The 12,893-nt window shown below is 45.2% G+C and overlaps 2 protein-coding genes and 1 long non-coding RNA gene across 6 annotated transcripts in view; 1 reads left to right on the forward strand and 2 right to left on the reverse strand.

The window, feature by feature from the left end:
- Nucleotides 1–614: 614 nt before the first annotated feature.
- Nucleotides 615–6,635, reverse strand: IDI1 (isopentenyl-diphosphate delta isomerase 1). Of its 3 annotated transcripts, none has more exons than XM_062621530.1 (5): nucleotides 6,460–6,635; nucleotides 5,654–5,817; nucleotides 4,453–4,545; nucleotides 3,027–3,157; nucleotides 615–1,929 (listed from the first exon to the last, which is right to left on the reverse strand). In XM_062621530.1, exons 1-5 carry the CDS (start codon nucleotides 6,618–6,620, stop codon nucleotides 1,612–1,614), a joined length of 867 nt encoding a protein of 288 aa, XP_062477514.1. In that variant the 5' UTR covers nucleotides 6,621–6,635; the 3' UTR covers nucleotides 615–1,611. The 3 variants fall into 3 exon arrangements, with proteins under 3 accessions (XP_062477514.1, XP_062477515.1, XP_062477516.1); XM_062621531.1 differs by having other exon boundaries at nucleotides 5,654–5,814; nucleotides 6,460–6,540; XM_062621532.1 differs by lacking the exon at nucleotides 6,460–6,635 and adding an exon at nucleotides 6,336–6,344 and having other exon boundaries at nucleotides 5,654–5,814.
- A 1,066-nt stretch (nucleotides 6,636–7,701) lies between these two features.
- LOC134165103 (uncharacterized) lies at nucleotides 7,702–12,552 on the reverse strand. The gene is made up of 2 exons (XR_009965369.1): nucleotides 11,743–12,552; nucleotides 7,702–7,871 (listed from the first exon to the last, which is right to left on the reverse strand). It is a non-coding gene; the product is annotated as an uncharacterized LOC134165103 (long non-coding RNA).
- An 89-nt stretch (nucleotides 12,553–12,641) lies between these two features.
- The window catches only part of WDR37 (WD repeat domain 37), a 42,103-nt gene continuing 41,851 nt past the window's right edge, over nucleotides 12,642–12,893 (forward strand). For both annotated transcript variants that reach the window (XM_062621527.1, XM_062621529.1), the window contains exon 1: nucleotides 12,642–12,749. The gene's annotated coding sequence lies outside the window, so the exon portion shown is untranslated. The remainder of the gene's footprint in view (nucleotides 12,750–12,893) is intronic.

Genomic DNA, 12,893 nt, shown 5'->3' on the forward strand with positions numbered 1-12,893 from the left:
GTGGGAATCCAGTGAAATGGGATGTTAAAAACAAAACAGCAAGAATCCTTAAATTATTATTGTTGTCACTATTAAAATACAACAAGGTAAGAAGAGTTCAGAAAGAAAACAAGTCCAAAGTTTATCTTAGGTATTTTAATGACAGTCTTTAAGATAATGTATTTTAAGTATTTGAAAAGTACTCTAATGCATTACTTGGGTAATGTGGCTGATTGCACTGAATTAATAATTGAGTGGTTATACTGCATCACTGTTCCCTCACCCACATACAACCACCTTTGCTCTAACAAAAACCTCTAAGTGTTGAAAACTGGGAGATGCTGGCACATGGGAAGCTTCAGTGCTGCAGTCACGACTGGGACACAAAAGAGCATGTTAACCTCTGGGAGAAAGGAGTTTTACCTCAAACCAAACACAGACTAGTTACAACTGTTTTATACACAGCAAGAAATGGTATGGAAGGCATACTGTTCCAGCAAGACACCTCTGGGAGAAGTTAACTTCAGAGATATATGTTGAGCTATCCGCTAACAGAAGACATCACAATTGATAAATAAACCACGAAGCCCAAGAATAATTAACTCAAATTGAGACACCCTACATTATATGTCTTACTTTATAAAGCCTTTTACTTTATAAAGCCTTGACATCAAGATCAAAAAAGATTAGCTCTTGCACCATGGTGGAACTTCTGGTGAACCAAAATCAAGACCTGATGTAAGCCCACAAGTAGTTCATCTTGAATTTTGGAGTATAAGGAGTTTGAGCTGTCTGGAAGTGACCATTACAGTAGATGCTGTATGAAAAAAAAACTCCTGTCAGGATGCCTTTGTTTTCTGAAAATTGGAGAAAAGCCATTTAATTCCTGTGTTAGACAAGTACTGTTTGTGTGTGCTACAGTTAACACCCCTCCTCTTTTTTTAAGGCATGTCCAGTATCTAGCCATAAACTGACCAGAAAAGGTTGGTGGGGAAAAAAAAACAACATTGGGCAGAGGGGGTGTTTGGGTTATTATCTAAAGCTATGACATATATTGCAGCACTTCAAAGTGAAACTATCCACACAGACAATCCAATTACTTAAGCTTTTATGTGCTCAGTTAATTATAGAGTACACTAGCTGAAGAGACTTGCTTTCTGCAATTAAAGTCATCCTGATTAATTTGAATTAATTGGGTTTTTCTTCAGGCAACCTATCTGCTCAGCATCAGTGCAGAGCTTGCCTCCGTGTGTCACTGCTGCTGCATAGGGGCCAGGCCCACTGGAGGAGCAGGACAGGGTGTGGAGTTGTGCAACGGAGCAAGAGCAAAGTCGACACACTCAGGCTGAGGATCTTACGTATCACATCAGGTAGTGGAGAAGAATGAGCCCAGATGTTTCTTATGTTGCCACTACCCATTTTACATGAGATCAATGGTAACACTCCCAAGAGAAACAGGGCTGGGGGACAAAAGGTGAAGACAGGAAAAAAAAACATTGGCTATAACCATCTCTGTATGAGAACACATTACTAAACATGCTCCAAGTTTTCTGCAGACAGTAACTGAGTCACGAGCTACCATCGTGTCAATGAGAGCACATCACTGCCAGCCTTCAGCATCCTTTTCCCCAGTTACATTCGGTGTATTTTCTCATGATCAATGAATTTGTTCAAGTTATGCAAGTTATCCCACCACTTAAAAAGAAAAGCCTCTGCAATGAGTTTAAACCACGGAGTAATCTTAACTTCATCCCTGGAAGCTTTGTCCAAGAGCTGTTTCAGTTCCTTCTGCGTCACGTAGCAGTGGCTTTGGATCTCATTAGGGTCAGGATTAAGAGTTACATCCTTCTGTACAAATAAGATGTAGTCTATCTCATGTTCTCCCCAGATCCCATCGGACTTGGCCTTGTAGTGAATCCGTGTCAGGTACTGGATTTCTTCTGGAGTCACCTGCAGCCGAAACACTTGTCAGAGCCAGTGCCAAACTGGAACACTTGCACTGCTAGGCATGGCAGTAGAACTCCCAGCTGTTACCTGCTTCCTTAAACACTATTTTTCCCCCAGGCGTACAACTGCAATGTACTTCACAAAGAGTTACTGGCAGGGTGGTTGGAACCAGATGATCTTGAGGTCCTTTCCAACTTTGATCATTCTGTGATTCTATACATGAAGTTCTAAATAACTTCTGCCAGACGTGAATCATCAATAGAATACAACTGCTTGCACCTACCCTCTACCTCCCAAGGGAAAGACATTCTAAAGCTAGGGCCAGAACTGCATATGACAGACCATGCACGCCCTCATCTAATGACAGACCATGCACACCCTCATCTACCAGGGATCTGGGCAAGTGGCAGACTGGGTAATTAATTCTGGGGACCACCACTGCATTATGTTTCCCAGTCGCGCGCTGCTCCTCCTGTGTCCCAGGGCACAAATGTAAAGTTACAAAACCTGGGAAGAGATATGGACCAGGATCATAGTTCGGGCAGCTGCACCCTGCTCTCTGTGCGCTCCCGATCTGCCACCAGAAAGGAAGGTACGAGAAGCAGGCTGTACAAACAAACAGGCTGGAACAAACACCGAGTGCAAAGGCCACACTACTTCCCATTGGAAACCTGGGATTGCAGAGAGGCTTGTACATGGCTCTTGGCAGCACATTAACAGTGATGCCCTCCAGGAGCAGCAGTCCTACCAAAAGTGTGCAGCACTCTGCTGCTGTCCTAGAGGAAGGGTGTCATTTTTGCTTTCCCCTGGGCAAGCAGAACGGCCTGCCCAGCTGGAAAACACAGGCTAGACATGAAGCAACGCAGTCCTCCATCACAGCCTGATTTACTTTTTGGCTCATGCTCAGTCTGAGCACTGGAATATTCTAAAATACCAATTACTGAGATGAACTTTTGAGACCCTGGAACATAGATGAAGTTCACTGAGTTCTCTGTATCTCCGAAGTTAAGCCTGTTCTTAGGTTTCAGGCTGACCCTGGCTGCCAGATACAGTTAGTCTGTAAATTGGCAAGAATTCCTGTTCCTCCCTTCTTCTGTTACCTGATCCATGGGAATTCCTAACTCTGCTTTGAGTCGTCTCTGTGCTGCTCTCCGAACGCCAATGGCATTATTTTCTTCCAGTTCCAATGGATGGCTTAGAGGATGACTGCAACAAGTGTTGGTAAAGCAATCTGCAAGAAGTTTCGATCAGTACATTTTTGACACACAAAGTATTGGGGAAAAAAAGAAACAAACAACAAAACCACCAAAACCCCAAACCAAACACAAAACCAAAAACCAAACAAAACACAAAACCCCCCCCCCCCCCAGACGTAGAGCAGTTATTCAATGCATCACAACTGTTTCTCTTTTGCAGAGAAGGGTACGAGAGGAAGGAGGGTGTTTTCACCTCATACTTCACCTATTTTGCAACAAAATTTGCCTCTACAAGTACACTGCAGGTTAGTTTGATTCACACGGAGACATGCATTCTCATACCCATGACAAAACCTACTTAGAAAGTATGTTTATGAAAGCCTTGTTTACCCTGCAAATGACAATTAAAATTACTTTGGGGAGTTTATAGGCAACAGAACACTGGAAATATTCCTAGAGCTTCAAGAGCAGCTGCCTGTAAGTAGAAGTAAATACACAGTTTATGCTTGTGTTTAAAGGACACATCCTGTGTATTCTGTTTCAAGTATATGAAAAATTACTTTTCAGTTATGTAGAATAGCTGTGATTGGCCAACCTTTTATCTGTAGCAGTCCAGCTAAAAAGCATCTAAAGTAGAGCCAGGTTACCTACAGACTACTCAGCAGCATTTTCAGTAGCTAGCAGTCAAGGAAAGAAAACGAGGTCTCTCTTCCAGGAGAGGGTTAGAAACACTTGTATTCATTTTCCTCCCAAAATTCTGAAACAGCTTTGTGCTTCCTCTAACACATCTCGTGTAAGCTATTTTTCTTTCATTATTTTTATGTCTCTCCATCTGCATTCAATCGTAGGGGTTCAGGAGTCTCAAAGATTGCCTGGCCACACAGTCTCACTTCTTCTACAGTTAAAAAAGTGCTGGTGAAGACAGTGTTTCCAAGCAGCAGGGCTCTGCTACCTATCACCTACGTTTCTTTACCAGTGGAATGAGAACACTCTCCACAGCTACCAGAGCAATTCCTGCAGCTCCATGAAATAAATCTTGCAGCAGAGAAGGTAAACAACACAAATTCCGTGCTTGCATAAACAGGATCAACCATGTCAGGGAACAATCATTTCCTAAGAACGTATATAGCAATAAGCTACCGTTCTCATTGTCTTACATCATCCACAAGGTACGTACATCTTTCAACATCAATACAAGGGGAGTATTTAGAAGTACCTCCCCTCTGAAGCAGTAAATTCTAATACCTAAAATGAGTTACACTGTAAGATTAGGCCGGCATATTTTTTTAAATAGAACATTTTGATAAATACAGTCTGCTTTAGTACTAACCTGGAAATGTAATTTTTGCACTTGACCTCTGCTGTAGTAACAGTTTATTTTCTGTATTGAATAAGAAAACACTGAAAGCTCGGTGCAGTAGACCTGAAAACAGAAAAACAAAACACGGAGAGCTGTTTAACAGAGGAGAGAAAAAACATACGGAGTTATTTCAAGAGCTTAGAACAGCCTCATTTTGGAGTAATCTAATTAAAAACTCACTTGTTAAAAACCAAGGATTTGATAAAAAACTTCAGAGTTATTATTTAGGGGCTTATGCAAACATTATGAAATTAGAGAAGTGTTAAGAACAACTGCAACAGAAGAGTTCTTCTAAACTTGGTCAGTTTGCCATTCTGAACACTCATGTTTGGGCAAGCTTTGAAGGAAGGTTCAGTAACCAAAAATTTATTATCAAAAAGAGATGACTCAAATTCCTAAGAAAACCTGTATGGAATTTTAAGACACTTCATGAATTGCAAAAGTACACTGGAAGATAGGCTCACTTAAGTGAAATTTTGCTTTTTTCTGCCCCTTTTGAGTTTGTTATTCATAGAATCACAGAATGGTTTGGGCTGGAAGGGACCTTGAAGCCCATCCAGTTCCAACCCCCTGCCATGGGCAGAGACACCTTCCACTAGACCAGACTGCTCAAAGCTCCATTCCTCACTCTTCAGGAAGATGTTTTCCCCGAGTACAAAAAAGGAGGTCACACACTACTATGGGAGATTCATGAATCTGACCAACCTCAAATAAAATCCACAATCAATTAGAATGACACCAACAAAAATCTTTTCTGTTAGCAGTACTTGAAACAGAACTCTGTGTGAAGAACTTAAAAATCAAAGCCTCTTCTACTTGAAAAGAACTCAGTGGCATTCTTTAGGAAAAGCTACATAGAATCAGGTATCCATAATAGCATAATAACAGGACAATAGGATTTTTATCACCAAAATGGGATTCAGAAGTATTTATAGAGATATGCAGCTTATACCCACAATGACACATTTCTCTCCTTTGCTACTGCCTGCCATTGTGTGTTTCTCCATACTGCAGTACTTATAAAATTAGATACTGCACGCTGGGGGAGGAGGGGGGGGTGTGAGGAAGCACTTGCTCTGGTTCGATCAACCTGTTAATGTAATCATGACTGGATTTCTGAAAACACTCATTCAACTTAACTGTTCAAGCAGAAGGCTCAATTAAGCCGTACCTTTATCAATGTTCTCATTCAAGTGGCAGTTTTTCTTGGTATCTGCTCCAATCTTATTATCATTTTCGTCAATCAGGATGCACATCTCTGCCAAGAGCTGCACCTGCTGCTCATCCAGGTGGTCTGTGCTTACCTCAGGCATTGTGATGGTGGCACACGTTCTACTGTAAATAAAAACAACAGAACGAAGAGTCACTCAGTACTAACAACATCCATAAGGTTCTGGACGAAGTAGGAGAAACAATCAAATGGCTAGGTTTTCTGACATTGTGCACCAACTGTATTTTGGGGGATCTACATGCTTTTAGATTGCTGAAACTTCCAGTTCACAATACCAATCACACATTTGACAGGTGCTTACAAGATCTTTTTCACTTCTCTGAAAGCCCTGCAGCAGCTGCTGCTGAATAGCTGTATCAAATATAACGCTTTGAGAGGGTGGTAGTGCAGGAAATCCAACTCCAAGCTTGATCCAGCACAGAGCTCACCTCGCCTAACCCCACAGCCTACGCACGTCCTGCACACTGACCCTGCGCTACATTTATAGTGCCACACGTCGTGCGCACAACCGGTTTCCCCCCATCAGTAAGAACTAAGCAACAAGGCTTCCCTGACCAGGCGCTCCAAAACACCCCCAAACCCTGCCCTCGCGGCCCCTGTCCACGCTGCAGCCAGCTCCCACCGCCCTCTGCCTCCGTTGTCCCCCCCCCGCCGGGCCCCGTCCCTCCGCAGCTGCCCCGCTCCTGCTCAGCCCAGCCCCGCCCCGTCCCTCAGCAGTCGCCTTCTCTCTCTCCCCCCACTGTCACCTCTGGGCCAGGGCCTTCCCCCCACGCAGGCCGGCTGCGGACGCGAGGGTCTGGTGTCGGCCGCACACCCGTCGGCGGCAGCTCCACGCTAGAGGCCCGGCAGCCCTGCGGTGGGCCACGGCCACGGCCACGGCTCCGGCCCGGCTCAGCACGCGCCACATGGCTCGCCACTCCGCTCCCGCCAATGGCGGCGCCCCACCACTACAACGTCACCGCATCGCACCATCGCCCCACCGCGGTGCAGCCTGCCCGGGAGGAGAGACTTAACAGTGACGGAAGGGCGCAGCCAACTGCAACACAGCCGGGTAGAGACACTGACCAATAGGAAGAGAGAATAGCGGCGAGCTAGCCAATGGGAGCGGGGAAGCCTAATCGGGCTGTGGCCAGCCGGGCGCAGCCATTTCCGTCAGGATGGGAGGAGGGTATGGGCTGTGGTGCCGAGCCGCGGTTCGGGGTGGACCTTCTGACACAGAGCCAAGGCTCAGTCGTGGCAGGGCTACGCCGTGCTGGGGCACGCCAAGGCGGATGGGGCGAGGATGGATGTAGGGCGGTACGGGCCAGATAGGTACCGCACTGCAGGAGAGTGGACCCCAGGCCTTCATCTGGGGGCAAGCCGCGCTGCAACAGCTTGTGAAGATGAAAAGAGCCTTTATCTTCTCCTGGCAGTGAGAGGTTTAAGAGTTTTTAACACTGAGCGCTGCCTACTGTCTTTATACCCGTGCAGGAAAACCTAAAGGCTGCACCACAGTGCCAGCTCCTACAAGTGTACCTTGCTTGTGGCAAACAGCTTCTGGATCGAATTTATACTCGGGTCTGGGAGCATTCTTTTAGGCAGGTACCCTAACCACAAGACTTGAGTCACAGGGCTTTTTCGCAGTTTCGGTAGCACATTTGGTTGTTTTTCTTTGCCCTGTGGCAGGGCCCATAGAATCAGAGGGTAAGTGTGTGCCGCACAGATCACAGCTTGTGGCACTCTTCAAGGTGGAACAGTGGTCTCCCTTCCTTTGCTGACAGCTACAGTTCATAGAAAAAAACCCTGTTAGCCAAGCTCTGAAATTGCCAAACTTGTTTTTAAGGGACAGAGAAAGAAACGCCCAGTTTCTAGATGGGAACCAAGCACAGGCAAGATGCCAAGGTGAGCCTCTCCAATATGTGTGTCTAGAAATGCATCAGGTGCCTGGTCTAAAGGCAGAGGAACATCAATATCTCTGTAGAAACTTCACACCACCATAATGGAGTATGTTTGGAGTAAGACTTCTTTTGCCAGTTTATTGCCTTCTGCAGATTTGGATTTATTGTTGGGAGTCCACAAAAGGCCTAGAAACGATGTCTCCCATGTTGTCTTGGGTGTATCACTCTTTCTGATTGCCTCCCAGTTCACATTCCAGCATTTTGGTCTGTCTTGAGTTTTCCTGTGAAAGGGACAGATGGCCTTTCATTTAGATACGGTTAGCAAAACAAAATGTTCAAACTGACAGTTAATGTCCTACAAATGGAGTTTCCCTCTGCAAAACTTGATAAATGGCAGGAGGTGGTTTGAGTGAAAGCCACCCGAAACCAGCAGGGAGCATCAGAAGTGAAAAAAAAACCCCAAACAACCAAAACCAACCAACATGCCAGCTGCTGTATATCCCTATAACTATAGAAAACATAAAACCATTAATGTTGTGTTATTCATTAACATATTACAAGTGTAATATTATCACAAGCACATTAGTAATAACTAACATGCACTCTCAGAAAGGGCTGAAATAGTTACTTTTTATCCTGAGTCAATATTGATCATGAAAACACAGTAAGTGGATATTGAGCTCTGTAGAACTACTGATAACATCCTTCACCATTATCGATCACTCACTACTTTTACTGATCCAGTGTAACCAAATGTAAGGGACACAAATCTACCCCAGATCTTTAAGCTACTGAGATGGAGATACAAACCAGCATTTCATATGAAGACAATAAAGTTAACAAGCCCTCCTGAGAGTGAAGCCCTGTTGGAATAGAAATTTCTACCCTAAAAGACAGAAATGGGGTCTGCACACGGGGCACAGGTGATGTATGACATACAGCGATGAGCAGATGTACACAGTGACATTCAGACTACACAGTGGAGTGATACCAGAAAAACATCCCCATAGGTAATGGGTTAAAGAAAAAAATAATCTTTTTCTTCTTCCTAGTAATAAGTATTGAGAACTTCTCTACAGGCACTTTAGAACCTTTCAGAAAAAAACTATAGCTCCTGTCTTGCACGGACAAAGCACTTCTCCTGGAGCAACACGATGAGCAACATGTCTGACATAAAGTGCTGGTGGTTAATGAGAGGTAGAAGAGCAGCCAAAAAAGATGAGAGAGACAAAATAACCCCTTTTCACAAAACAGACAAGGGAGAAATCACCCAAGCCTTTAACCAAAGGCACTTTCAGGATTATGTGCTTTGTCACCTGCATCATTGTTTCTCTCACTCCCCTCCAGACTTGCCCTGTTCCTTCAGTGAAGTTCTTTGTGTTGAAGATAAAGCAGCCTCATTTTTGTAATGGTATGCATTTCACTGAAACCTCAGAACTTTTACTTCACCCCACATAAACAGAGGCATGCCTGAAGTGACATATACATGCCTTTAAATCTTGATTTAATTTATGCATCCCCTGAACTCTGCCAACTGTTTCTAAACACCCTACTAACAAGGGAAAAGCAGTCTTAACCACCACTATAAAATCTCTCATTTCACCTGAAAATCCAGCCAGTTGCAAATCACTGACAGAATTTTGCTCTCTACTAAGGTAAAGAAAACATGACCCCCACCAAACTAGAGCTAAATGCTTTAATTATTCAGCAAATTAAATAAGACAGTAAAGCAGTATAAAATATATGCTGAAGAAACCAGGGGTTTGACCCCAGCCTACAACACACAGTCTCTTGAGACACATCTCTTCTCAGTTTTCAGCTTTGCTAAGCAAAATTAAGGACTTTCCCCCACTTTTCACAACCAACCCACCTCTTTTTTAAGCTTCCTCTTCACTTTTCCTGATATTAAAGACTTCTAGTTCATCCTTCCATCATCTATAGAGCTATACTTATTCCTGGTCTCTATGAAAAATTCTTCCTGGATGTCTGCTCCTGCCCTGAAGCCACAGCTCTTCAAGAAACATTTAAGTAATCCACTTACATGCAGAACAACAACAGCCTGGATGAGGAGGTGAATAGCTTTCTGTCCTAATGAATCAGCTGTTGTTCATTTGCTCCTTCTTTCTTAAAAGGCCTATTTCAGGAAAGCGGGTTGGCTTCAGCTCACTTCAGAGAAGATAGATGGCTTTGTAGTAAAAATGTAATGCATGTATGCTAAATCTATAAGTAGGATACTGCACTTGCATTTACTTTTGCTACCTTCAGCATGATGGAAAGTGATATGATGGATGACTTCCAAGTGTACAGCATAAAGCAATGATTAATGATACAGGAAATCACTCTTTTAGAATGGGGATGCTGGGATGTTTTCTGTATGGAAGAAGTAACTCTTGAGTCCTTTTCTTTCTTAGATAAGTTTTTCTTTTGTCTTTCTTTTGGTTTGAGCAGATAAGTTTTTCTTTTGATTTGAGCTCTGGGCAGGGTGCTTTGCCTTTTCATGTTTCTTTTACAGGTTTGTAAAATCTTAATTCTTTCAACTATTAGTCTGTTGCTGGTTTCCTAAGCCTTGTATCTTGTCATCTCAAGTGCAGCCACAGATGCAGAAGTAGGTCTGGAAGGTGATGTGCAGTAACTTTTGCCACTCAGTTTACTGAAATGCCTACTTAAAAAGCTTTTTAGCTGCTGATAAAAGGCAAACTAGTACTGCCCCAAGCTCCCTATGCTCCTGTGTGGCTATCTGTGCCTGTTGTTTTAAAACAAGTAGTTTGTGAAAAGAAAGTGCAGTCTTTTGTTTTGCACCTGCTTCTATACATCACACAGTGCCTATTGCTCTTGTAGTGCCATGGCAAAACCAAACCAGTAACAGGGCTCAAGTGGCAACAGGCCAGCCACTTGCTGTTCTTTCATTATGAAAAAGCAACTGCATCCATACAAGGCCTGTTAATTTTCAGGTCAGGGCCACCCTGCATCAAAGAAAAAGTTGTTTGTTGTTTAAGCCCCTGACTTTCCTCGATGCAGTATTTTCTGTTTCTTCAGGGAGAAAGAAAGGTTATGGTACAGTATGGTGGGGCAAAAAACCTGTTATTATACAGTAGAATTATATTAGGGTAAAGAAATTTTGGTAGGAATAATAAGGCTAAAAAAATGTTTAGTTAGGAACAGAACAGCTGGGGACTCAAGTTGTGACTTGGCTAAGATAACTGCAACTGTACCAGCTACAAAGAGAAAAGTGTCCCTCAGGTGTTGGTGTTGGGACTGATCCTGTTCAACATCTTTGTTGGTGACATGGACAGTAGGATTGAGTGTGCCATCACCCAGTTTGCTCGTGACACTAAACTGTGTGGTGTGTTTGGCGTGCTGGAGGGAAGGGATGCCATCCAGAGGGACCTTGACATGCTTGAGAGGTGGGCCAGTGCCAACCTCATGAAGTTCAACAAGGCCAAGTGAGAGCCACTCTGCATGAAGACCTCGGTAGACTGGAAGAGTGGGCAAACAAGAACCTTATGAAGTTCAAGGAGGACCTAGATAAAGCCCAGTCCTACAGCACAGGCTGGGATCTACCTTGTGGCTGGGGAGCAATTTTGTGGAAAGTGACCTGAGGGTCCTGGTGGACCACAAGCTCAATGTGAGTGAACAGTGTGCTGCTGTGGCAAAGAATTCCCCAATCTGGGTTACATCAATAAGGGAATCACCAACAGAGAGACAGTGGTCATCATCCCACTCTATTTGACACTTGTCAGGCCACAAACGGAATACTGTGTTCATTTTTTTTGTTTTGATTCCATTCTGTGAATTCAAAACATCAAACAGTAGCATTTGGTCAGGTTGTGTTCGGGCTTCCTCCCAGGCAAGTCTGTTCTGTTTCTTGCCTGTCTTCACTTGCCTGTCCTGTCTCCTCACTTTTCCTCTCCTACAGCCACTTATTCATTCTGCTCCCTTTTGATGGCTTTAAAGAAGGGGAATAGGCTAAAATGAGGGGAAGTTCTGAAGCAGTGAGGCTGGTTATCTTGTAGAATGACCTTCAGTGATGAAAAAGATGCTAGTAAATAGGTAAAGCGCTATTTTTGTTAGTCTTAAAACAGCTACAATTAAGACGTGACTGTACAGAATGAGGTAGAAAGGAAAAAGAAGACAAAAGAACAGCAGGCATACTTGTAGCTGGGAAGTACATGAAAAGAAAATGTATTATTTTCAGCCTTCACTCTGAAGCACATGTTCTGTCCTTTTCACAGACCTCTTCTGAGGCAGACAGATAATCTGCAGGGAGAGAAAAAATAATTAGGCAAAGGCCTCTTTTGACTTTCACAGTCTGTTACGAGGAATGAGAATTTTAGGTGAAGGCTTCTTCTAAGTATTAATCAGCAAAGGAATTAATCACATTTCAATAATGTGTTGTAAGCTTCAAAGTGAACAGCCTACTTGCAGAATGTAGTGGTTAGCTTTGATTCACTGTTTCTCGTACTGCCCGCAGATAAAGCAGAGTAAGTCCAGATTCGGCATGTTCCAGCCATTCTGTATTACAAAATAAGGGTTCCAGCAGTGTTCCAGGAAAGCTTCATCTCCCTTGACCGTCCACAGTGGTCCGCTTGGGCAATAGTTAGGATGAAATGCAACTCGGCTTTTTCAGTATCAGCATTAAATGAACGCCTCGGAGCTGAGGGGTTGGAAGGTAACCACTGAAGCAGGGGGAAGTGGCGGTGCCCCCATTCCCGCAGCCAGGCACGGCCCGCTGCTGTGCTGTCGGTCTGTTTCTGTGGAGGGTCCGTGTTCGTTGCCACACGTCAGGTCGAGTGCCCAGGTCCCCATCTATCAGGGCTTACGGAGCCTATCCCAAACCAAGCAAGCCGTCCCATGGGGGCCCGTGCCCTGGCCCGGTGCCACTTCCGAGCCCTCGTACGTAAGCCGCTCGCGGCCGCCGGGGGTGAGGGAGGTTCGGCCGGTGGCGGGGAGTGCTCTCCCGCTACCCACCCCGTCGCCATGGCGGCGAGCGGGGGCCGCGGGCCGCTTCCGCCCGTCGCCGGATGTCGCCCCGGGGGCTCCTCACCAGAGAGGCGCGTCGCGTCGCTGCTCCTCCCGCCACCACCCTCCTCCTCCTCCTTCCCCCCCCGCTGCCTGCAGCCCTTCCCCTTCCCGCCCGCCGCCCCGGCTGTGGCTGACAGGTGAGTGCGGGCGGCCTCGGCGCCCCCCTTTCCCCGCTCCCCTTTCCCCGCTCCCCTCAGCGGGGCGCAGACCCTCCGCCATCTTCCCGCCCAGCCAGGCCCCCCGCCGCCGCGGACAGTGGATCCCCAGCGGGGCTGCGGGCG

The sequence above is a fragment of the Pezoporus occidentalis genome, unplaced genomic scaffold (assembly GCF_034315485.1).
Source record: "Pezoporus occidentalis ecotype Australia unplaced genomic scaffold, CSIRO_AGI_Poc_V1 ctg23, whole genome shotgun sequence".
Lineage (NCBI taxonomy): Eukaryota > Metazoa > Chordata > Aves > Psittaciformes > Psittacidae > Pezoporus > Pezoporus occidentalis.

Excerpts from the sequence above, each read along its gene's own strand:
- IDI1 (XM_062621530.1), bottom strand. The coding sequence starts at position 6,620 with ATGTGGCGCGTGCTGAGCCGGGCCGGAGCCGTGGCCGTGGCCGTGGCC. Across the intron at positions 5,818-6,459 it reads GGGAAGGCCCTGGCCCAGAG|TAGAACGTGTGCCACCATCA; the intron begins GTGACAGTGGGG and ends TTTTATTTACAG. Across the intron at positions 3,158-4,452 it reads TGCAAAAATTACATTTCCAG|ATTGCTTTACCAACACTTGT; the intron begins GTTAGTACTAAA and ends AACTTCTTGCAG.